At 37.4% G+C, this 22,658-nt stretch overlaps 1 protein-coding gene and 1 pseudogene across 5 annotated transcripts in view; one reads left to right on the top strand and one right to left on the bottom strand.

Moving 5' to 3' along the window:
• Positions 1–22,658, bottom strand: part of ABCC9 (ATP binding cassette subfamily C member 9) — a 115,231-nt gene that overhangs the window by 30,037 nt on the left and 62,536 nt on the right. For all 5 annotated transcript variants that reach the window (XM_045184300.2, XM_045184299.2, XM_045184301.2 and 2 more), the window contains 9 exons: positions 20,571–20,651; positions 15,444–15,581; positions 15,170–15,295; positions 11,258–11,354; positions 8,760–8,989; positions 7,974–8,122; positions 7,696–7,765; positions 5,306–5,463; positions 1,851–1,943 (listed from right to left, as the gene is read on the bottom strand). In XM_045184300.2, coding sequence (XP_045040235.1) covers positions 1,851–1,943; positions 5,306–5,463; positions 7,696–7,765; positions 7,974–8,122; positions 8,760–8,989; positions 11,258–11,354; positions 15,170–15,295; positions 15,444–15,581; positions 20,571–20,651 — 1,142 coding nt within the window. The remainder of the gene's footprint in view (positions 1–1,850; positions 1,944–5,305; positions 5,464–7,695; positions 7,766–7,973; positions 8,123–8,759; positions 8,990–11,257; positions 11,355–15,169; positions 15,296–15,443; positions 15,582–20,570; positions 20,652–22,658) is intronic.
• Positions 21,313–22,053, top strand: LOC112318515 (small ribosomal subunit protein eS12 pseudogene; annotated as a pseudogene).

Here is a 22,658-nt window from a genome sequence, read left to right as displayed (position 1 = left end):
GGAGGAAGGCAGTCCAATCAGTAAATACTAACTTTCCAAAAGAGCTGAGGACTCTGGGGACTCTGGGTAGCTTGAAAAAAAAGGAAGAAATGGATGGAAAAGAATGTGTTTGATTCCTTGCCACCAGTACTAAACATAAAGATTCTATCTAGAGTTGTATTCATGGTAACAGGACCATCCCCACGTTTTAAAACTTCCTTCGGTTTAACAATGCTGAGATCTGTGGAATTTAATATTTACTTTAAAAATGAACCAGGGAAGATCTAAACCTGGACTAGTATGGTGCAGGTAATTTTACATAAAAGTTGGGTCGTCTTTTGTTTTTTCCAATCATAATTCAAGGCTTGAAGGTTTAACAGGTACTATATTGTGTTCTTCTAACAGCTACCTGGAATTTCCCCGATGTAAAATTAGGAATAGTCACGCTAAATTCTGCTCATGTATCTAGTGGTAAATGAAAAATCTAAACAATGACTCTTGGTCAAGTTTCTCTTTCCTTCTGAACTTCAAGATGATTTACCTGATTCTAGTCCTCCTCGCTCTCAGAAAATATCTCACCTTATTCTTCAGGGAGAAAACAGAGGCTGTTTTCTGCTCAACCCACCAACTTCTTGCTGATCCACATCCTGCAAAAAGCTGATCCTATCAGGTTGCCTAAACCTAATCAGCCCTGCCCCCACCCCCACGTCATCCTACCCTTTTTCTTTATGGCACTTACCTGGGATGGAAGTAAAAGGCCAGGTCTCTGTAGTCTTTATATAGTTGTTATATAGCCACAGTAAGAGCAGTACTTAGCACGTGTTTGACACTCAAAAAAAAATAACTCAGAAGGGATTGTTTGGTAAAAAATGTAATCTTTATTTAATATGGTATACTTATGAGTACCGTTGGTCATTCCTGGCTACTATTAGAATATAAATGTTGCGTTAATATCCATATTCAATGTCAAGAAGTAGTTTTGCCATCACCAATAAAAGTCTGCACACTCTGACGGGAAGACACACAACTACAGAAAATACGAACGCTTCATGATGAAACCTATGTAGATTTATGTGGGAATTCTGTGCACATATATACATATACACACATATAAATTTAAGAAATATAAATATATAAGAATATGTATAAGAATATATATAAAATATAAGAAATTATATAAATATATATAATTTATGTAAATTATATAAATATAATTTCTCAGGTTACAAAATCTCTGAAATCAATTACATATTTGCATGTAGGGTTGCAGAAAGATATAATACTCTGAGATGTCAATTTTTTAGATTAGATAAAATATTCAGTGATGCCACTTTCTTTCCTGATTTACTTAAACAGGGAAAACAAGGAAAGGTTTTTTATTTTTTGAGTGTTAAGTAAACACTCTTGATCAAAAGCTTGGGTAATTACTCTGTTTACCAACATTAAAAAACTGATTAAGTCCTAAAAAACTCTGATATAATAGTTATTTTATTATTAACAAATTCATTTTAATTTATTTGTTGGGTGCTTCTTTGCTTATCACTGGGTACATGCATTATATCCAATGATCCTAAGAAATGAAATTGACTTCCCCACTTCACAAATGAGGACACCGAAACCAGGGAATTTAAAAGCCTCGTCTAAATCACACAGCTAGTATCTTTCCAATGTGGTGCTTCATTCCTTCTTTATCCTAGTTAAAATTTCAGTTGATTACACTCTATCTCTGATCACTTATTGCCTCATTTCTTCTAATTTAAGACACTGTCATGTGCACATCCAAAAAATGGTAGCAATTATAAGTTATTTGTAGATAACTATTTGTGATGATGTAATTGCCTACTTAACAAAATGGAAACACAGTTACTCACCTAAATGCCCTAATGGTGGTGAGGCCTTCAGCTGTTTCTGAGAAGTGGCAAAGCAGAGGGAGCTGGGTACTATCGTCAAGTTCCTGGAGGTCCCTAGAACAGAGAGAAGTGTAAAAATAAACTTTGCATGCCTTCAAGCTCAAAGACCACCACGTTTTTTCTAAATTAAGGTTATCATTTATCATTATAACTATTCTTCTCTGGCACCCAATTAACAAAAACTTTAATAGCTTACAGTCTCAAAGCAAAGAGAAAGATGGGTAGATAATAAATACGGGACCAAGCTGAATGTAAAGTGTTGAACAAAAATGTCAGCTTTGTAGAACAGCTGAAGTAAACTCCTATGGTGACACAGAGGAATGACCAATTGAGCCATACACAGGAGATAGGCAATATTTTTTCAGGAGGTGGCGTTTATGCTAAACCTTAAGCACAAGGAGGGCCTCAACCAAACAGATAAGAAGTAGTGTGTTCTAGCTAAGGGAACAAAAGAGTAAGCACGGAAGACTAAAGAATCTGGAAGTTCAATCTGGCTGGTGCCCAGAATCCTTTGGGGATGTTGTAGTGGGAAAGGTCTTTATAAAAAAATGAGTGAGACTAGGTTGTAGAGGATCCTGGGTAGCTTGGAAAAATCACTGACAACTAGAAATAAAATGATTAGAGCTGTGCTTACGCAACAGAACTTGGGAGACAGTGTAAAGGATGAAATAGAATGAGTGAGTTCCGTAGTCTACACATAAGAGATGTTTTTAAAGTTATGAATTGGTGTGATGCTGGTTAGATTCAAAATAGGGGAGGACTGTAAGTCAGTCAACTAGAAGCAGCTGTTTAAACTGCTACAATCAAGTAGTTGTAGCAAGGTGAACAAGACGAAAGAGTCAAATATGGCTTGGCTGTGGCTTGGCAGACTTGGAAAATGGCAGTGCAATTCACCAGGGTGGAGGACCCAGAATAAGATGCTTGAGAAAAAAAACAGGATAATAAGTTTGGCTTTCGCCACAATGAGATCGAATCTCTGCCATCATGGAACTTTTATGAATAAAAGTTTTATATACATCTACATATATGTATATATGTCTGTATATATACCTATATGTTCATATCTATATAGATATAGATGGCATTCAATGAATGTTTGGTGGACATATGACTGAATTTAACCCTTTTCATGAGGATGAACACTCGTGACAATTTTTCTTTAAATAAGCTAGCATTTCTACAAGGTAGGCTGAGTTATAACACATATTTCAAAACTTCCCTCTCTCTTCTTTTCAGTCTCTTTTCTGCACTTGTCCAGGTCTTTGGGATGGAGGGAGTGAGAGTAGCAGCCTTGACATTCATCTGCCAGAGTCAGCTGAACTGACTACACTGTTAGACAATCTTCAACAAGCAATATGTGCCATTTCCGGGCTCTCTATTTAGTCCCACAAATAAATGCTATGTCTTTTCTGAGTTTCTAAAATGGATTTGCTCACTTCAGAAACTGCAGATGAGGGGAGGGGAAGGAAGAGGGGAGGAGGATGAATACAAAGGAATGTAAATAGTCCGCTATTTTTAAACAGAAAACCAAGTGGCTATTTGTAATTTTGACACAAGCAACAGGTGGTCACTACACTGAGGTTAGCAGTGAAGGAAAAAAAATTAGGAAGGAGGAACGTTTGTTTATAGGACTGAATTTTGTGAGTAAAGGTGAGAGTACAGTTTGGTCTTGTAATGTTGTAAAGAAGAAACACTTACAGAGCTAACTACATGTTAGATCTGTATTTCAGACATTCAAAATGTGTGGCATTTCCTGTAGCACATCCCCCATTCAAATTCTCCTTGGTGTTTGCAAAATCATCTGTTATGCTACCCTAGCTTTTCAACGTGGGTAAGTCCTGCAAAACCTCAGCAGCTAAAAGGGTCTTTTTAATCTGAGAAACTTAAAATCATGTGGTCATATTTGCTAGCTTTCAGAGGATTTCAAATAAAATGGTTTATAATCCATTATCAGTGTTAATCCTTTAAAAATGATCATCCCTTCTGTTTTTTAGTCACTACCAATACTAACAAGTTATTCTCACTTATGATGAACAGACTGCTCAATTCAAATTAATGAACTACATCTTTGCCTAGACTTTGCACTCACTTTGTATTGCTAAGGGACAAAAATGGTCCCAAATAAGTACATGACTGAAGTCAGTCATGACTGTTTATTTAGGGATAGAAAGGCAGAAATTAAGTAACTAAATTTTTTGCCCCTCCATCAAAGTGGCAGGAGCCATGCCACCAGAAAAAATGAAAGCGTGAATTTGATGATTAGCCTCTCCTTTGGTCTGAATTTGCTGTAAGAAAAGGGTATGAGGCTGGGGATGGAAAAACACTCTGGCTTTAATATAGATCTCTCACATTTGAATGAGCCTAGTTCACAGCCTTGAGGGAGAATCTATATTTTTTAAATTAGGAAATGTATGATATTTTCAGAAGTTCCCAACTTTATTCTCGCCCTTTTTTTATTCCCTTCGTTGATTTTTTCTTACACGCCCCTGCCTCAAGTCCTATCAAATATTTGGAGCTTACTGAATAAACTTAACATCTTTCTTCCTATTCCAGCACTTAATATGTTTTATCTTCCCCCAAAACTGTTTCATAACAGGTCCTTGTCATGTTGATCTCTTCATCTGCCCCCTGGCGCCCACAAGTATTTGCAACACTATCTGTGCTTAATGAGTGTTCGGTGAAATAATGTGATAATTGCAATGATATAACATTTACTGTGCTATTTATAGCAGGGCTTCAGAGTTAAACTGGAATTTCAAAACGATGGTACTATATTTCATTTAACTATTCAACAGCTCAGCAACTGACAAATCCCCTATTAACAGAATAATTTAAAATCCATGGCTATCTTTTATTTATTTGGCTGGATATTCGAGTGCATCTTAAATGATCCAATCTGAAAATTTCCAGTCTCCTAAAGTTACAGCGTTCAGGATTATTTACTTTCACGGTCCCTGGTCTCTTTTCTCTCTAACCCTTTTTATTTGTATTGTATTTTTTACAGAATGGATCTTAAACATTTTTAAATATTTTACTTTTTTCCCCACGTGGGAATATAATAATATTAAGTCACTTATCCTTTGGGACTAGGTTGGATTTCCTCATTTTTTTGCCAATGTCATGTTCAGTAAAAGGACCACATGGGATAAAAAATGTAGCAGTCTGTGGACCCAAAACTCAATAGATCAATCCACGTGTTAATATACTTGCATCCAGGGCTACGAAAGGGTGGACAACCAACTACAGAAACAATTATGGTAGATCTCTCATGTCAGGATAGGTTTCATCATGATAAAAACAGGTTGCATTTCCAAATCCCATACCTTATCTTGAAAAAAAAAAACTACAGCAAATATGGACCACAGTAAATCAAATATATAGGCTTTTGAAGATGAATAAAATATCGTTTTACTTACTTAGAGGCCACACGGAAGTATTTCTGGATAAAATAGAAGGCGACTCCAAGAGGCACAATAGCAGCCAGGAACACCCGGGTAGCATAGGAAATCATGCCAATGGCAGACAGGCACAGCAGCGTTGAGCGAGTGAGAGATTCCAAAGTCGGCGGGATGTGCTATTGTGAAGGTAGTTTGAAAGGAAAATGTTTTAGCTCAATAAATGTTGGTTACAATGCAAGATAATATTCACTTTATATTAACGTGACATTATACAGTTAATTACAGAAGTACTATTTAAACATTTTCATTGTAAGCAATTTTTCACTCACTTCCCACAGTTTAGTATATTTATCCATTTATCTACATATTACCCTTGGTCAGTTATTACCTACTTATTTGTTTATCTGGAGGACTATAATAGCACTATACTATGAACCTTATTTGTCCATGTGTTTGTTTTATTTTACTGAACAAGAGAGACTGTATGTTTATCTTCCCATGTCACTATATACAAATCAATTTTTTAATGGCTGCTTAGTATTAAAAATGTATTTAACTATTGCTCTAATGTAAGACATTTAAATTAATTTTCTGTAATTCCTTGCTAATATCTTTTGCATGTTTTTGATTGGATGGTTTATCTTCCTTATTGATTTTTAGATGTTCTTTATATACTATGAATGTTTATCCTCTTTTTTTATATATGTTTCCAGTTTTTCTCCAAGTTAATCTATTATATTTTAAATTTGTCTTTGATGCTTTTAGCTCACTAGGAGTTTAAAGTTGTATACAGTCATTTCTTTTGGTCTTTTCCTGATAGTTTCTGAGTTTTGAGTCTTACTTTTAAAAACTTTGCCACCTCCAAATTCTAAAAGTACAATTACTCTTACATTTTATTTTATAATTTCATGTTTTTTTATGGCCATCTTTATTCCAAGTATATTTGCTTTGTATTTTATAGCTAGCTAATTGTCCCAACAGTATTATTGAAAAAATAATACTTTCCTTATTGATTCAAAGTACACATTTATCCTATCTTACATCTCTCTACATGCTGGTGTTTTTGAATTCTCCACTTTGTTCTTTTGATCTAGCTGTTTCCTGTGATCAACAGAGAGTTTAAATTCAATGGTGTTTGGAGGGTATCTGAAGGGGAAGTTCTCTCTGTCTATACAGAATTTTTGTGACTTCTAGGATTTTAAAAATCTGTTTTCCTTATCTTAGTTTTATTTCTCTCTTGATAGTTTCTGTTGTTTTTATAAGTGGAATTTATTTTTCACTTGGTGTAGGAAAAGATTACTTTTTTTTATGTATTACACAGATACTCTGTTGAACTTCGGAATTCGTTCAATTGCTTTGAACTCTCAAGCTGGTATTAATTTCATCTCCCAAATAAGGACTGTTTGTCTGCTTTTTTCTAATGAGTCTTCTAGGTACCATGTGACCTTATGCCAATGTTGTGAAAATACCAAAATTTTTCAGCATACTTTTTAATCAGCTGCATGAATCAAGCATTCTTTTTCTTTTAAGATGTTATGTATTTATATTTAGAGAGAGGGGAAGGGAGGGAGAAAGGTAGGGAGAGAAACATCAATGTGTGGTTGCCTCTCGCATGCCCCTCACTGGGGACCTGGCCTTAAACCCAAGCATGTGCCATAACTGGGAATTAAACTGGCGACACTTTGGTTCACAGGCCAGTGCTCAATCCACTGAGCTACACCAGCCAGGGCTCTTTTTCTAAATTGAGGGTAATTTAGGTTCCTAAGGCTTACTCTGTAAAATCGGAAAAGGCAAGGGCTAATTTGATGGATTCTTTTCTCAATCATCCTAAAGGGTCTGTTCCTGGAGTTAGCTAAGTTCAGAGTTTGAGGTCTTTAATTTCAGGACCAACTTTTAGAGGCCTGAGGACCTAAGGCTTAGCTGGTTATCTCTGGAATATTTCTAAAATACCATACCATCTACAACTTCTCTCATTCTAGAGCTCATCTAATAAAAATAAAGGACATTTAAGACAGACTGGCATTCCATTCTTTACTTCTGGGACACACTTTGCATCAATTGAACTTTTAAGAACTTTACTGTGAATAGAGATGCGACATTGATCAAAACCATTCCTTTTTGTAATAAAAATTTAAAGGTTAGTTTATTTTCTGCTATTTCTATTGATATCATGCTGATTCTCTAAGTATTCTCGTCTACATGTATAAATTATTTTGCATTAAGGTTTTCCTTAAAGACTTTATTCTATAAATCATTTATGCATATAATATTGATATGAACATAAATAGATTTTCACTTAACTTTTAGAGATCCTATATTGTTAAGAGGAATCATGGTATATCTCAAAATGTTATCTAGCTTACACTAAGAAATTTATTCTTGAACTTGGGACTAACTCAAGCACTCACCTGATCAATGATATTTGTATCAGCTGAAAAGCGATTGAGAATCAGTCCCAGAGGTGTGGTATCAAAGAATCTAGGCAATAAACACATTGAAATGGATGAAAATACAAAACCATTTGGAAACTGAGCACTGCGAAGAGACATCTTGGAGTCATGAAAACGAGAAGGTCGCTATTCATTTGTTCAAGGACTGAATATATTCTTTAAAATTCCACATTTCACTTAAATTTTAAAATGCATGTAGATTTTATACATGGAAGTAAAAACAATTAACTTTTTACCTTATTGGTCCAAGAATTATCTTATTGAGGAGGTTGTGGTGAAGATTTTTGGCAGCTGTGAGACCCATCCATTCCACAGTGAGAGAGGTAACAAGGCAGAGGAAAATTCCTGCTCCACAGAGTATGCTAAATCCGGCCACGTAGTAGGTCTAGGATGCAACCGACATAAAAAACATATGAAGCTATCAGTTGAGTTTTTCCTTACCAGAAAACCAAATATCAAAGTCAGACAATATTGTCAACTTCATTATTTTGCATCAATTTAGACAGTTGAAGAAGTGCAATTTGGGGGAGTTAGGGCAATATTCCCACCATAATCCTAATGCCTAGCCTCCCCTTGCTTCCTTCATTCGTTCAAGGTTTACCTAAGGGCAGATGAAGCATGGAGTCTGTTTTTAGGTTTGAAATAGTCTTGGATTTTTATATTGCAGTTCTCATTCTTTTTATCCCTAGTTTCAGAATAAACAGTTCGCTCACTGGTATAGGTAGTTAAAATCAAATACCATCAGAACAACAACAAAAGTCCCTTGTGTATGTTACACACACACATATCATGTATATATAATTCCCCTGAATCCAAATCCAAACATTCTCTTTAAATGTTTCTTGTGATAAACTTTAAAACCAAAAGTGATGATAAAAGATACCACTCGGACAGGTCCTATTCTAATGAACTTACTGAATCACCATAAAAGCCCTACAACATGTGGGCTATTAGGTAGATAAAAAGGTATCACAATTACTCTCAACCGTTCCTTGTTGATTTAAAGACAGAACCCACTGCACCTGATCAGCTTTGCCAGTATTGTTTATACTGTACTCTGAGGTCCACGTGGCCAGCCAGTAGTCTATAGCTACGATGACTGAATGCTTCAACAGCTTAGAGAAAATCATGAGAAAGAGCAAGAAGAATCCTCCAGAAGTGAGGTAACGCCAACAGGTTTTCCACGGCATTTTAGTCCTGAGCCTCATCACCGTGGACATGTTGTCATCCTCATCTTCCTCCTCTTCTTCCTCTGCAGAGAAACACTTGTTGAAGCTTCAGGTATGCGGCAGGTAGATAGAATTTGTATTATCCCACAAAAAAGCATGTAATGACCTCCCTCAAACTTACAGAAATACAAGTATTGGTCTTAGAAAACTTAAATGATTTTAGTGGAGAAAATGACATTTTTGAAAAATGGGTGAACATGAATAAATGAATGAGTGCAAAAAAACGTAAAATCCATGTCTGGATGAGATAATTTACTAATTTATTACACATCAAATTTACTGGAGGTAAATGCTAGAAATTTACTAAGTTATTGAAGGAATTGTGTTGCCAATAAAACCATATCTGGCCTGGAAATATTTATATGGAATTCTTTGAACTCTAAATTTCTGAATTTGGAAAACTGCACCAGGAATAAACAGGCTCTGAAATTTGTCCCTGGCCCCAGAGGGCATACTCCACGCTCTCTATGGCCCATTTCAGACGTGGTCATGGCAGAGCAGGGGCAAAGAGAAGCGTCTGAGGGCAGAGCCGGGAGCCGCAGGGGCCTGTGGGCAGGGAGGTCCTCTCAGATGCTAAACCATCTGGACACTCCAGGAAGGCTATCCTAATAACATACTGTATTATGAGGACAGAGGATCTGGGCATTTCCTGACCAGCAACACTTGATCATTTGTATGGTTCCATGACTTTTGTGCATTCCCTTCCTTTCCTTTTCCAAAGCGCTTTTTGTTGCAGTTATTTTTCATATATGCCGTCTCTGAACTTTGAGCAGGTTGTGGGTAGAAAGGATAGACAACTTGGTTTTGGATTATAGGTTATCAGACCACAGGGATCCAAATATGGATACGATGGGAAGACTGAGCATCACCAAGGATGCTAATATTTGATCTCAGTGCAATAAATAGGTCTCCAATAATCTCTCTCTTAAGGATGGTTTCAATGCATGAGAAAGACAAGATATGAAATTTACATGATGAAAGAGGCAGATACTTGCAAACTTCTAGCTGTCTCCTCAATATTCATATTCTGTTTCCATATTAATTGAAATTTCAACTTGTTTGTGACTGCCCAGCTAAAGACAACATCCTTTCACTTTCCTTGTACCTAATCTGATGAACTGGCCAATGTAAGTAGTAGAAACATGTGTAATTACTTTCCTTTTTCCTTTCCTGGTGGCTTGAACAGACATACTGATAGGACCAAAACCAGCAATCTAATAGGTAATATGTATGAGTACCATCCTGGGCTCTTTCATAGACTTTACCTCATTTTACCCTGTAAGGAAAGTGTTTTTATCTTATTTTGTACTTGAGAAAATGGATTAGTAGACCAAGCCGAGGGCAGAGTTGGCATCTCAAGTGGTATGCTCACCACAGGCGCACTGGAGAGAGTAGCTGGGCATGATATCACTTTTAGAGTGCATTAGAGATAACTGAGAATTCTAGAGGCTGATGTCACTAACCTGTCTTTAAAACCATTTTAAATCAAATAAATTGAAATAAAAATCTATCCATTCATTCAGTCATTTGTTGAAAAACTGAATAGTTATCATCTGAAACATAAAGGTAGCACATTTCGGTGTTCTGTGGCTTAAAATAACTTGTAAGAATGGAGTCTTAAGCAAAAACTGTACAGGAAAAATGAAGTATAGTGCATATAGTCTATGGACTTAAAAGTGATTTATCATACAAACTTCCTGGCAATAAATGCCAAGGCAATGTAATTATTTCATTTCATTCCTCAAATTTCCAGCAAATCGTTTCCCCCACTATTCCTTATTAGATCCAGAAAACTGAAATATAATAAATGGCCTTCTAATTCTCTTATTCTTCATTGCCATATTGTCATGAAAAGCCCATGATGAACGCTGTGATTCACTATATATATTTCAAATGGGGAATCTCCATATTCCCCATTTATTGTTTATTTCTGAAAGTGTGGCATTTATTAATAGCTCCACTGGGTCACAATACTAGACCTTTCCAATTTTTCTGACTAAGCGTCTAGATTTTACAAACTATTGACTTTTCATTTCAGCTTTCTCTCACACACAACCCAAATATCCTAAGACGCACTATGGGAAATCCCTCAATATGCCTGTTGATTGATTGCATACCACTCTCTTTCACTCCTACTCTTTGCATTTTCACTACCATGTGCTTGATTTAGCTCTTTTCCCCCTGCAGAGTGGTTTATTCTGCAGTAGCACACTTATAGGTCAATTGCCAAGGTAAAGCCTCACACCCCATTATCTATTTGACTGCTTCAGAGGTAAGGAAAAGAACTCTACCTTCATCTTCATCCTCCATTTGGGCTTTGGCCTCTCTGGAATACATGGCTCTTCGCAGAGTTTTCCTCTCTAAAGTTGTTTGGTCGGCTTCCATGTCCTGCAGCAAACATCGTGCTATCACTCAAGGAGCTCGCAGCCACAGGAAGGTTTTAACTTGCTAGTCAGTGACCCACACGTACTAATTGTTAGTTACCTTACCAGTCCGGGCTCTCTGCTCTCTCTAGAGACCCACAGCTCCTGTCACAGGAGCAGCTGTGGAGCAATGCCTGAGGTCTGTAGGAAGTGCTTCAGAGCTAAGAAGCCCAGAGCAGGAAGAAACCCAGAAAGTAGTAACAGCATGATGCCGCTGACCCCAAGGAAAGAGGATACCTCCCCCAGCCCTAAAGCAGAGTTCTACCACTGACACTTGCTTTATTTTTACATCACTTTCAGATGACTCCTTTAATTTCTCTAACTAAAGATTTATTCATGTTAATAAATCGCTTCCTTTTAAATACATGTTGTTCTAGAGGGGTTAAAGCACTATCTGTCATTCCCTGTTATTATGAACTATTAAATCAGAATGAGTTTCTTTAGCATCTCACTAAGATAGCTGCACAAAAGATAGGGACTTCAAAGGAACTGAAGGAACATAGGTAATTTTGAAGGAAATGGGAAGTGAGAGAACTTAGATGCCTAGCAGTTTAGGAGAAAGACCGAGGTGGGGGACATGCAGAAAGAGAAGGGGAAAGTACCAAAAACAAATTTTTAAGGGTTGCTCCAGACTTATCCAAGAAAGAAAGAACACTTCATTTTCTCTTGCCTCTGCGTCCAACACCCCTGCCCCTGGACTGCAGAACTGGAGTAGCATTGTGTTACACTGCGGGTTAAATCAGCTTCTGCAGGACATTCTGGGAAACTAACCACATCCCTGGTTTCTGTGGGGAAATGCATTCTGACTTCCAAACAACTGACCCACAGACTTTTGGAATCCAGGTAATTTGCAGGTTTCCTGTAGATGCTGATACAAAAACATCAGTTTTTTTATATCAATAAGCCTGAAGTGATTGGCCTTTAAAGAGTGATTTTGGTTCATTTAGCCTCAGATGACACATGTGATTCAGGACACATGCTAATCTAGACGGCTCTATTGCTTCCAGATTCTTGGTTTAAAAAGAGTAAAAGTGAAAGTGTCTCATGAACGGTATTTTTTCAGAGGCCATTTAACATCAGCTTTTAATTTTGTCTGATGATACGAAAACCAACACTTGTACATGAGCTTAGATAAAACACTATTAAAAAGGACCCAATCCTTTGGGAATAGTGTACTGAAATAAATGGAACCTGTCCATTGAAAAGTAGAAGATTTGGTCTCATTCGACCCCCACGCTGTGTGAGCAAAAGATTGAACATCTTACAGACATTTAAAAAAAAAATCTTCAAAGTCAAAAAAAAAAATCTTCAAAACCATGTTTATCATGAGTAAACACGCTCATATTAAGCTCACTACTGGTTGAATATTTTAAATAGTGTTGATTTTTGGATCAGGTAAATATGAATTCAGTTTCATTTCTCCAATATATATTTATTGAATGCCAATTATGGGGCAGGTCAAGTGAGAGCTGGGAGTAGGGGAGGACACGTCAAATGATGCTAGTTTGTTTAGCTTAATAACAGTATGAAGATAACGGTTGATGCTATCCCAGCTAAAATTTTTAATATCATTTAAATCAGCTAAAAAAGTTATTTTCTTCTTCTCGTAGTTTTCATGACTATTCTTTTAACATAGTCTTTGTTCTTTACCCTTAACTCTGACACTGACAGTGCTGGGTAAAGTCCTGAGAAGGATGTTTTGTGGGTCCTTTCATTTCACCTTCCTTCTCTGCTTGTTCCATCTGTTTGGCTGTAGGCCAGACTTTCTCAGCCTTGGCACTATGGCCTTTCAGGCCCAAGAAACTCTTTTTGGGGGCGGGCAGGGGGGCTGCCTTGTGAATTGTAGAAGTTTAGGACCATCCTTCTTCTACCCACTAGATGCCAGTAGCAACTTCCCCTGACTTGTGGCAACCAAAAATGTGTGTCGATGTCGCAAATGTCTCCTAGAAGGCAAAAGTGGCCCTGGTTGAGAACCAGAGCTGTAGGTAAACACTCTGCCCCATAATGAATTAAACAAGAAGCTGTTTTCACAAACACTTCCCCAAGGTGTTCTAGTGGTCTTGTCCCCATAGTGTGACTCTCCCTGGCCTTCCCTGGGTGGCAGTACCCTCCCTCCATCCCCAGGTTGGGATTCTGGGCCGGTACACGGTTCATTCCGGCTTCTACTGGCCACTCATCCACCTCACACCTGGGTTCACTCTGTCCTCGCCTTAACTTGTTCCCTATCTGCCTCAGCTGATTTAGAACCCGGTAATGTGTCTTTAATTACAAAGCTATGCTATCTCGAGTGATCACTTCATTTCTAAATATAACTTAATGGACTTTCTTCCTGGCTTGCTTAACAGTATTACTATAAAATCAAGCCAACAGCTCACTCTCTCTCTCTTTCTCTCTCTTTCCAAATCTTCTTTCCAAAGTAAACCATAAATGGTCCCACTCCTTAAGCTTACATCATATTCTTTCCTCCCTGGCATCTGAAAAAATATCATTTGGAGCCACCCCTAGTAAGTTCATAAGCAAGCTTTTCACAGTATAACTCCTAAGCGGGCACTGGCCAATTGTACCTTATTATTTTTTAAACAAATGCCCTATTTTCAAGGGTCCCATGATTTATTTTATTCTACTTAAAGATTTTTACATATATCACTTCCTCCTTATGTAGTTACCTTTTGATATTTTGGTCATATCCACAGAGGACAGAGCAATCCAAGGGTCTGACTTTTTATCTTCCCCTCTCTATTGAAACATAGATCCTTTCATTCTTTTATAAAATAAAACATTTTAATTCCTTGATATTCTCAGAAATGTGTTGATATAAAGATTTCACCTTATAATCTTATTCCTGGCCAAGGGCACCAAATTCTGGACACTTCTTAGTCACAACTCAAGAGATAACAATTCAAAAATTTACTAATTCAAATTACAATTTCACTCTTAATCACAAGTTGTTCTTTTCTTGTTGTATTCAGTCTGATTTCCCACGTAGCATTTACACCATACATAACATTACACTGTAATTACATTGGACATGGGCCTGGATTTAAGTTCAACTAGGACCACTTACTATACACTGTACAACTTTGGGCAAGTAACTTAGCCTCTCTGAGCTTGTTTTCCCATCTGTAGAAGTTAGGTGGTATTTTTTTTGCTCATTTCTCTCTCATTCTTTTTCCTGATTTCTAGGGTTTCATGCTAATTAAACGAGATCCTGTAAAATGGGCTTTGTGAACTTTAACAGCTACACAAATGTAAAAATTTATTGTTATTTCTTTCTGACCACCTTCCCTCACTTGCAATGCTATCCAATACGTGCTGTACAACTTCACCCACAGCTCACAGATGTTCTTTTTTCCTAAGTTACCTTGGATTTGTATTGCTCATAACTGATCATTTACAGGTGGTGAATGAAAATATTCTCACATTACAGATGAGAAAAATAAGATAAAATGAGGATATATAAAATAAGGATATGCTTCAGCAAGTAATTTGTTTAAGTTTTAATCATACATCAATTTGCAATATGGTTCAAATTCAAGTAAAAATCTTCTAAGAACCTGATGGCACTTCATCCAAAAGATAACATTTGAATTTTATAGTTTCAAAATAGCCCATTTGTTAATGACATAGAAATATACAATTACATTGGGTTTCAAATGAGGACAATTACCAAATATCAACATTAAACTTAAATACTTCTTTAAAATATTTTTAGTAATTATACAGTATATTTCTGACTCTTCTGAACTGAACTCTGAATTCTTTGAAACTATGAGCAATTACCTTTTCTAATTCTTGATCTTGCCGGTTCATAAGTGTTTTCCAGTGTTCATAAAGCTCAACATCTTTGGTTTGAATGTCCTTCAAAGTCCCTTCTCGTAGCACACTTCCATCCTTCATGGCTATGATCTAAGGAAGGCACATATTAGCAGAACTCTGACAAAAAGCCACAAGTGGCCAAATGAACTACCTTTATCTCACAAAGCACTTCTTAACGTCCCTTTTTATTACGCAGACTATAATATAAAAATTAATGAAACTTCCTTTAAACTCTCACCCAGTCAGCATGTGTTAGATACTGTAACTTGTGAGTCACAAGGACGAGTGTCCTCTTGTCATCTTGGAGAAATTTCAAAATCCCTTCCTGCATTAAGTGATCACTCAAGTGAATGTCCAGGGCAGAGAACGGATCATCCTACAACAGGTCAAAAGAGAGACGGTAAAAATTTTCTATCCCTTTATGTGACTCATTGTCTCTCGAAAGTAGAAATACAAATACAAATTAGAAAGTAGAAAAACAAAGGACAAATGATCCCTCAAGTCTAATTTATAAAGACAGACTTTAGTAACTTTAAATTACCAGAAACATTAAATTAAAATTAAGCAATTAAGAAGTACACATTGGTAGATACAAAATAGTCACAGGGATGTAAAGTACGGCATAGGGAACAACACTGTCATAACTACATACGGTACGAGGTGGTTGTTAGAATTATTGGGAGATCGCATTGGAAATTCTGTAAGTGTCTAAGCACTATGCTGTACACCTAGAACAATATAGCATTGGATGTCAACTGTACTTTTTAAAGAAGAATAAATGAGCTGCTGGTGTGATATAAAAAAAAGCTTTTATTTTCTTTTACCTTAAAATTTTTTTAAGTAAATAACAATATTATAAATGGTTTGAAATTTATATATAGAATCTTCAAGTTGAAAGCCCGACATTTTTGATAACCTTTAACACCAGACTAAACAAAGGATATAATTGGAGTAGTTGAATTTTCGATTATAAAAATAGGCATGGGCTCTAGACCAAGATGGCGACACAGGAGGCTCCTGAATTTCCCTCCTCCCACAGGTACACCAAATATACAGACAGCTACACACAGAGCAATCCAGAAACGAGTTGAGTGACTTCTATACATTGGGCAACTGAGAAAATACCCACGTCTAAATGGGTAGGAATCGCTGAGATACACTCTGTCCATAAACCCACCCTGCCATAGCGCCATACAGTTGAGAGAACCCCCAACTCCCGGCTTCTCCTGAGGAGGGAAGGCCTGGAATCACACATCTAGTGCCTTGACTTTTGTGGCTGCCACCCAACAGACAGGATCCCAAATCACCTAGGTTTGAAAGCCAATGGGGCTTTCATTTATGATCAAAAAGGGCTGTAGCAGACAAAGAAATAGTTGTTGACAGGCACACGACAATCCACCACCAATCCACCACGGCTCTCTGTTCAGGGCTTAGCACAGTGGGAGCAGGAAAAAGCCCCCAGGTCCCAGTCTTTCCCTGGAGGAGTTCCCATCCCCCCCAGGAGTTTTAACTACAAACTTACCTGAAGATCCAGCCTCCAATTAGTATGAATATAAGTGCTGACATGGGCCCTCCTCAGAGCCTTCAAGAGATACTGGGTACTTCCTCTGCCCTCTGTCTCCAGCTCACTCCAACAATAAAGCAGAGCTGCCACTATCTCCCCAGAAAGGGCTCCTTCACCCATCTGGTGCCCCAGCTTTTATGGCTGTCACCTAAGGGGCAGCCCCCAAGTCACCTAGTTCTGATAGCTAACAGGACTTGCATTCACAAATCTCACAGCAAACAAAGAAGCAGGTTTTAAACAGGTGCAGAAGCACCCCACTCCCCATTGTCCCTGGCTATACACCCTGGCTCAGTAGAGACAGAGCATGCAAAAATGCTCATCTCCCTCAAAGGGATTTGATTGAATATTTTCCTGGCCTTTTGCTACCAAAGGGTCCAGCTTCTAATCAGCCTGTGTCTAGGTGCTGATTCCGATCCTCCCCTTTGGGATTTTGATGGATCTTAGCACCCATTCAACTACTTGGAGCCAGTAAGAACCAAAATGACAGCTTGGATAATCACAAAGATCTGAGAGGCAACCAGGAGCTCGGGATGGGAGAGGTGGTTGTTTTATATAATGAACAGAAACTAACACGGAGAGTCAAGAGGAAATAAGAAACAAGGGACTATGTTTCAGTAAGATAAATCTCCATACACCAATCTTTTTAGTGAAATGAAGATAAGTGATTTACCTGATACAGAGTTCAAAATAACAGTCATCAAGATGCTCAGTGAGGTCAGAGGAGCAATGTATGAACAAAGTGAGAATTTCAACAAAGAGAGAAAAACACAAAAAAATACCAAACAGAAATCATAGAGCTGAAGGACACATTAGAACAAAACTAAAAAACCGAGAGGATTTAAAAAGCTGTCAATATCAAGAGGAAGAAACAATTTCTAGAAGATTCTGACTTTAAATGTTGTAAGTTAGTAAGGCATAATGAAAAGTTCATTATCTCTGAAATTAAGAGACCCAAATTTTAGCCATGACTCCACCCCCTCTCTGACACCTGGTAAATTTCACAGTCACCTGGACCCACATGTGTAATGGGTGGGCAATGCTGAGACCTATCAGAGAGCACATAGGGTTGTTGTGAAGATCGAATGCAATGTTGTAAAAGTCTCTGCAAAGTGTGCTAAAAGTGTTTTTTTTAGAATTATTTTCTTATTTAAAAAAATATAGTGTTGTGGATTAATACTAATCCTCTTAAAATACCACGATGAGAGTTCAGCAACTTCCAGGAATCTCTTCCTAAGGACGAATGGGGTGGTTGGAACACAGGCTACGGAATCAGGCCACTTTGGTTTGAATCCTTGCTTTGCTATTACTCTCTGTGTGACCTTAGATAAATTATTCCCCAAAGCCTCAATATACTCTGTAAATAGCAGTAGCAGCAGTAGCAATAATAATATTAACAACAACAATGCCAAACCTGACAAGGTTTATGATAATTTAATGTGCTAATGTGTATTAAGTACTTAGAATTATGGCTAGGTTATAGAAAGCCCTCAATGATGGTTGCTTTCATTTATATGCCATGGCTTCATTATGGGGCATTTTGGTTACAGTCAAATGTAACCTTTTATGCAACTTAATAAAAATCTAGGTTTGATGGTTTGGGAATCATTCCTCAAGATCCAGTTTACGTGTTAACATTTGGGGGCAATGCTTCCTTTAGAGAAAGTAAGACAATTTGCCAAATGGCCAATTCAATGAATGGCCAATTCTTCATTTTCAAGAATGTTTATTTTTATATGCATATATGCAGTTCTCATTAATACATTCTCTCCTATATTCAATGAATATGTTCAAGTATTATACTCTTTGCATGGATATATTTTTGGAAATAACTCCTTATAAATATATTCAATGATACAGTACATTTACAGATACCATAAAGCTTCAAAAGTAACTAGCATGCTTGATACATCATTAGAATGTTTCCATTTGGTTTTGATATAGTGTAAAGGCTGATGTGATAAAGTTTAATGATAGCAAAATATAAAACGATTCCAGTAGTTATTTGTACAAGATCCTTAAAGATAAGAGTAATGCCTTTTTCTTCTTTGTTTCCTCTACTCAGCACAGAAAATGGCACTGAGGAGATTAACTAAATATTGATGGATGGAAAGAAGGAAGGGAGGGAGGGAGGAAAAGAGGAAGGGATGGAGGGAGGGAGGGAGGGAGGGAGGGAAGGGAAATGAAGGAGAAAGGGAAGAAAGAGAAAAGGCCAAAATAAGGGGGCGAAGGGACAACACGGGTCATAATCTGACAGTAGGAAGCTTTGAGGATGAAGGCAGGCAGCCCTGAGCCAAGGAATGTGGGCCGTCTTTAGGAGCTGGGGAGGGCGAGGAAATGAATGCTCCCCTAGAGCCTCCAGAAGGGAACACAGCCCTGCTGACGCCTTGATTTGAGCCTAGTAAGAGTCCTGACGGACTTCTAACCTAGAGAAGTGTAGGATAACAAATTTGTATTTTTAAGACACTAATTATGGCAATTTGTTATACCTGCACAAGGAACTTATACACTGACCAAGAAGGAAAAGTTTGCCTTAAAGATAAGCAATCTGTTTTCAGAAGAAATCATCAAGAAGCTGTTAGAAGTGATGCAAAAAATAATAATACTATAATGAATGATTAGGAATCCACAATAAGTTAATCCTGTGGCTTGAGTCCCATGGTTTTATGGTTGAGGTAATAAAGGGTCACTAAATTGAAGGCAGTGAAATGAACTGGGATAGGGGACCTTGGTCTCTTTCAGATTTCCAAGTCACTTGTCCTCAGGTGGTTCAGTCATTAACTGACCCCAAAGTTCAAGAAGTCACTTCTAGTTGTGGGCCCATCCATTATGAAAAAAAATTATAGTTACATAGGTTACTGCTAGAACTTGCTATGGCTTTTAAGGTGTTTTTGTCTGGAAAAATTTGGGGACTGGTATTCCTAGGGAGACTAACCTGAAGTGAATTCACAGTACGTTCAAATTCTACTATCACTTATAGTAATGGATCCAAACTTAGTAGGAAACTCCAAAAACCAACCTACTTTTTGAAGTGCTTTTTTAAGATTAAATGAAGTAAAACTCTAAATGCAGTCTGGAAACCAGATCTATAAATAGTTAATAATTGTGCAGAAGAAAAAGACAGGGAAGGAGGCATGAACATAGTCTTCTGATCTCTGATACACATTTTCTATTTGTAAGCTCAGTACTAGAACAATTCATAGTCAACATAATCATCTAATTTTCCTTGTGGATCCACAAGTAGAACCAAGTTAATAACCCAGAATTAATATGATAAATATTCACGGAGCTTTTTCAAAAACACAAGCCCTAGAATCTGCCCTTACAGGTTATCATTCAGTAAGTCTAGGGCGGTAACTGGATTTCTATAGCTTTAGGAAACTTATCCACAGCCTAAGTTGCACCCCACTGGAATGGAATACTATGCTTCCTTACTCTTATGTCCACCAAGAATGTGTTTTCCAGACCTACTTTCCTTGCCAGCAAATATAAATGAAAAGACCTATGATCTTGTCCAGTTGATCCAGCACCACTCACACTCCCTCATTAATGACCCTCGTGGTTAAGAAACTCATATAAGCGATCATATGGGAACCCCAGTCTCTTGCACATCAGTCTGACTCCCCCAGCTCTCAACCTTCCATGTTGACCTGATTTATACTGTGAGGATTTGTTTCTCCTACATTTTCTATGACTTCACAACTTAAACCATCTTTCCTTAAGTTATCCCCCTGGTCCTTTAGCGACCCATTTTTCCAGAAGGAGAAAATGAAGTAGAAAAGAAAGTAAAGGCCGTATTCTCACCAAGAAGACAATATTGGTGTTTTGATAGAGAGCTCGTGCCACACAGATTCTTTGCCTCTGACCCCCACTCAGGTTGATGCCCTAGAAAAGAAACAGCCATAATATCCACCTTTTCTATGAATAAATGATCTGTTGGTAAAGCATTCCCTTTCAAATACAAATTTCCCTAAAAAATGTTTTTTTAATTTTTTTTATTGTTGTTTAAGTACAGTTGTCTCCATTTTCTCCCCACCACTCTCCCCACCTTCCCACCCGAAAATTTCTCTAAAAAAATCTTAAACTAATGGTAAGTTACTAATTAAACTGTGATAACATTGATAAGATAAAATGAAAACTGTCTAGTGACCAACACCTGAATCATATATGAAGGTAATTTTTCACTGGTAACAGGAATCTCCCTTTCACTCTGAGAGCACTCTGTTGCACAAAAGCGTTAATAAGCAAAACACTGGTGAGTGCTGAAGACTGTCAACAATTCCGATTTTTTTCCTAATTTTGTGTCTGTAGTGTACTTAACATATGCATCTTAAATTTGGTATTACAAATTTTGTTCAACAGAATTATGCAGCAATACTTTTATAATCAAGTGCTAATTATAACATTTTTTAAAAACTATTATAGTAAGTCCTCACTTAACATTGTCTACAAGTTCTTGGAACCACAGCAAAGACAATATAGAACAAAACCAATTTTACTGTAGGCAAATTGACATGAATAGGAGTTAAGTTCCTAGAGCATCTCAATGTTATTAATATTATACAACAATGTTGAACAAAATGATGTTGAACAAAAGGATGTTATTCACGGACTTGCTAGTATTTATTGAGCACTTGTGTGAATGGCTTTACATTCCTCGTTTCTTTTATTCCTCATAGTAATTCCAATATGTAGTATTGTTCTCATTTTACAAACACAAAAACTAAGGTTCTGATTAGTTAAGTTCATGCTCTTGAATACCATATACTATGGTGAATAAATAGTCATTAATAATGCAGACTACAGCTCTTTTCCTGTTACCAAGCAGTTGCATGGAGGCAGAGGCTTGAGTATCTTCAAGATTTGGCTCCACCCATAACTCAACGCCATAGCCAAGGAAGGCGTTACTGCTGGAGCTGTAATGGACATTAATACTCCTTTGCAAGAAGTGCTGAACACTGCCCTTACCCACAATGGCCTCGCATGTGGAATTAGCGAAGCTGCCAAAGCCATAGACAAATGCCAAGCCCATCAATGTGTGCTTTCATCCGACTGGGATGAGCCTGAGTATGTGAAGCGGGTGGAGTCCCTTTGTGCTGAACACTAAACCAACCTAAGAAAGGTTGACGATGACAAGGAACTAGGGGAATGGGTAGGCCTCTGTAAAATTGACAGAGAGGGAAAACTCTGTAAAGTGGCTGGAGGCAGTTGTGTGGTGGCTAAGGACCAGGGTAAAGAGTCTCAGGCCAAGGATGTCATTGAGGAGTATTTCAAATGCAAGAAATGAACAAATAAACTTGGCTTTTGTTTTTTAAAAAAACATAAAAGAATGCAGACTACAGAGTCAGACTAATTCCAGATGCACCGCTGACTCTACGATTGGGCTAGCTCTTTAACCTCTCTTGGCTTCCGCTTTCGCGGCTTCAATATGCAGGTAGCATATAAAAACCTTTCGCCCAATAGTTGATGCCTATAAGCATTAAAAATTTTATCCAACATTGTTAAAAAGATTACATAGAGGTATAAAAATTTTTCAGCTGGTCAGAATAGTATAATGTCAATGAAAAACATGTTTACACAAAGAAAAAAAGAATACTTTAACAAGAACAAATAGATGCTGACAAGAGTGGAAGAAGTTGTCCAAAGCAATCTCAGTTTCCAAATCAATATAAAGTAACCTCCGAGTAAGTAAAATTACATTTGATCAAAGGCAGGAACCGCTCTGTTTTCCTCGAGAACTCTCAAGTGGCTAGCCCAATGTTAAGTATATGGTGGTTAAGCAACAAACACTTAAGAGAGAGTGGCATTGAGGAGCTCCTGTATTCTTCTTCTGGAACTTGTCACTAGTACAACACACAAATCTTAACCTCTCAGATTTTATTATACTCTATT

This window comes from Desmodus rotundus, chromosome 3 (assembly GCF_022682495.2).
Source record: "Desmodus rotundus isolate HL8 chromosome 3, HLdesRot8A.1, whole genome shotgun sequence".
NCBI classification, from domain to species: domain Eukaryota; kingdom Metazoa; phylum Chordata; class Mammalia; order Chiroptera; family Phyllostomidae; genus Desmodus; species Desmodus rotundus.
This window is presented reverse-complemented; position numbering and strand designations above follow the sequence as displayed.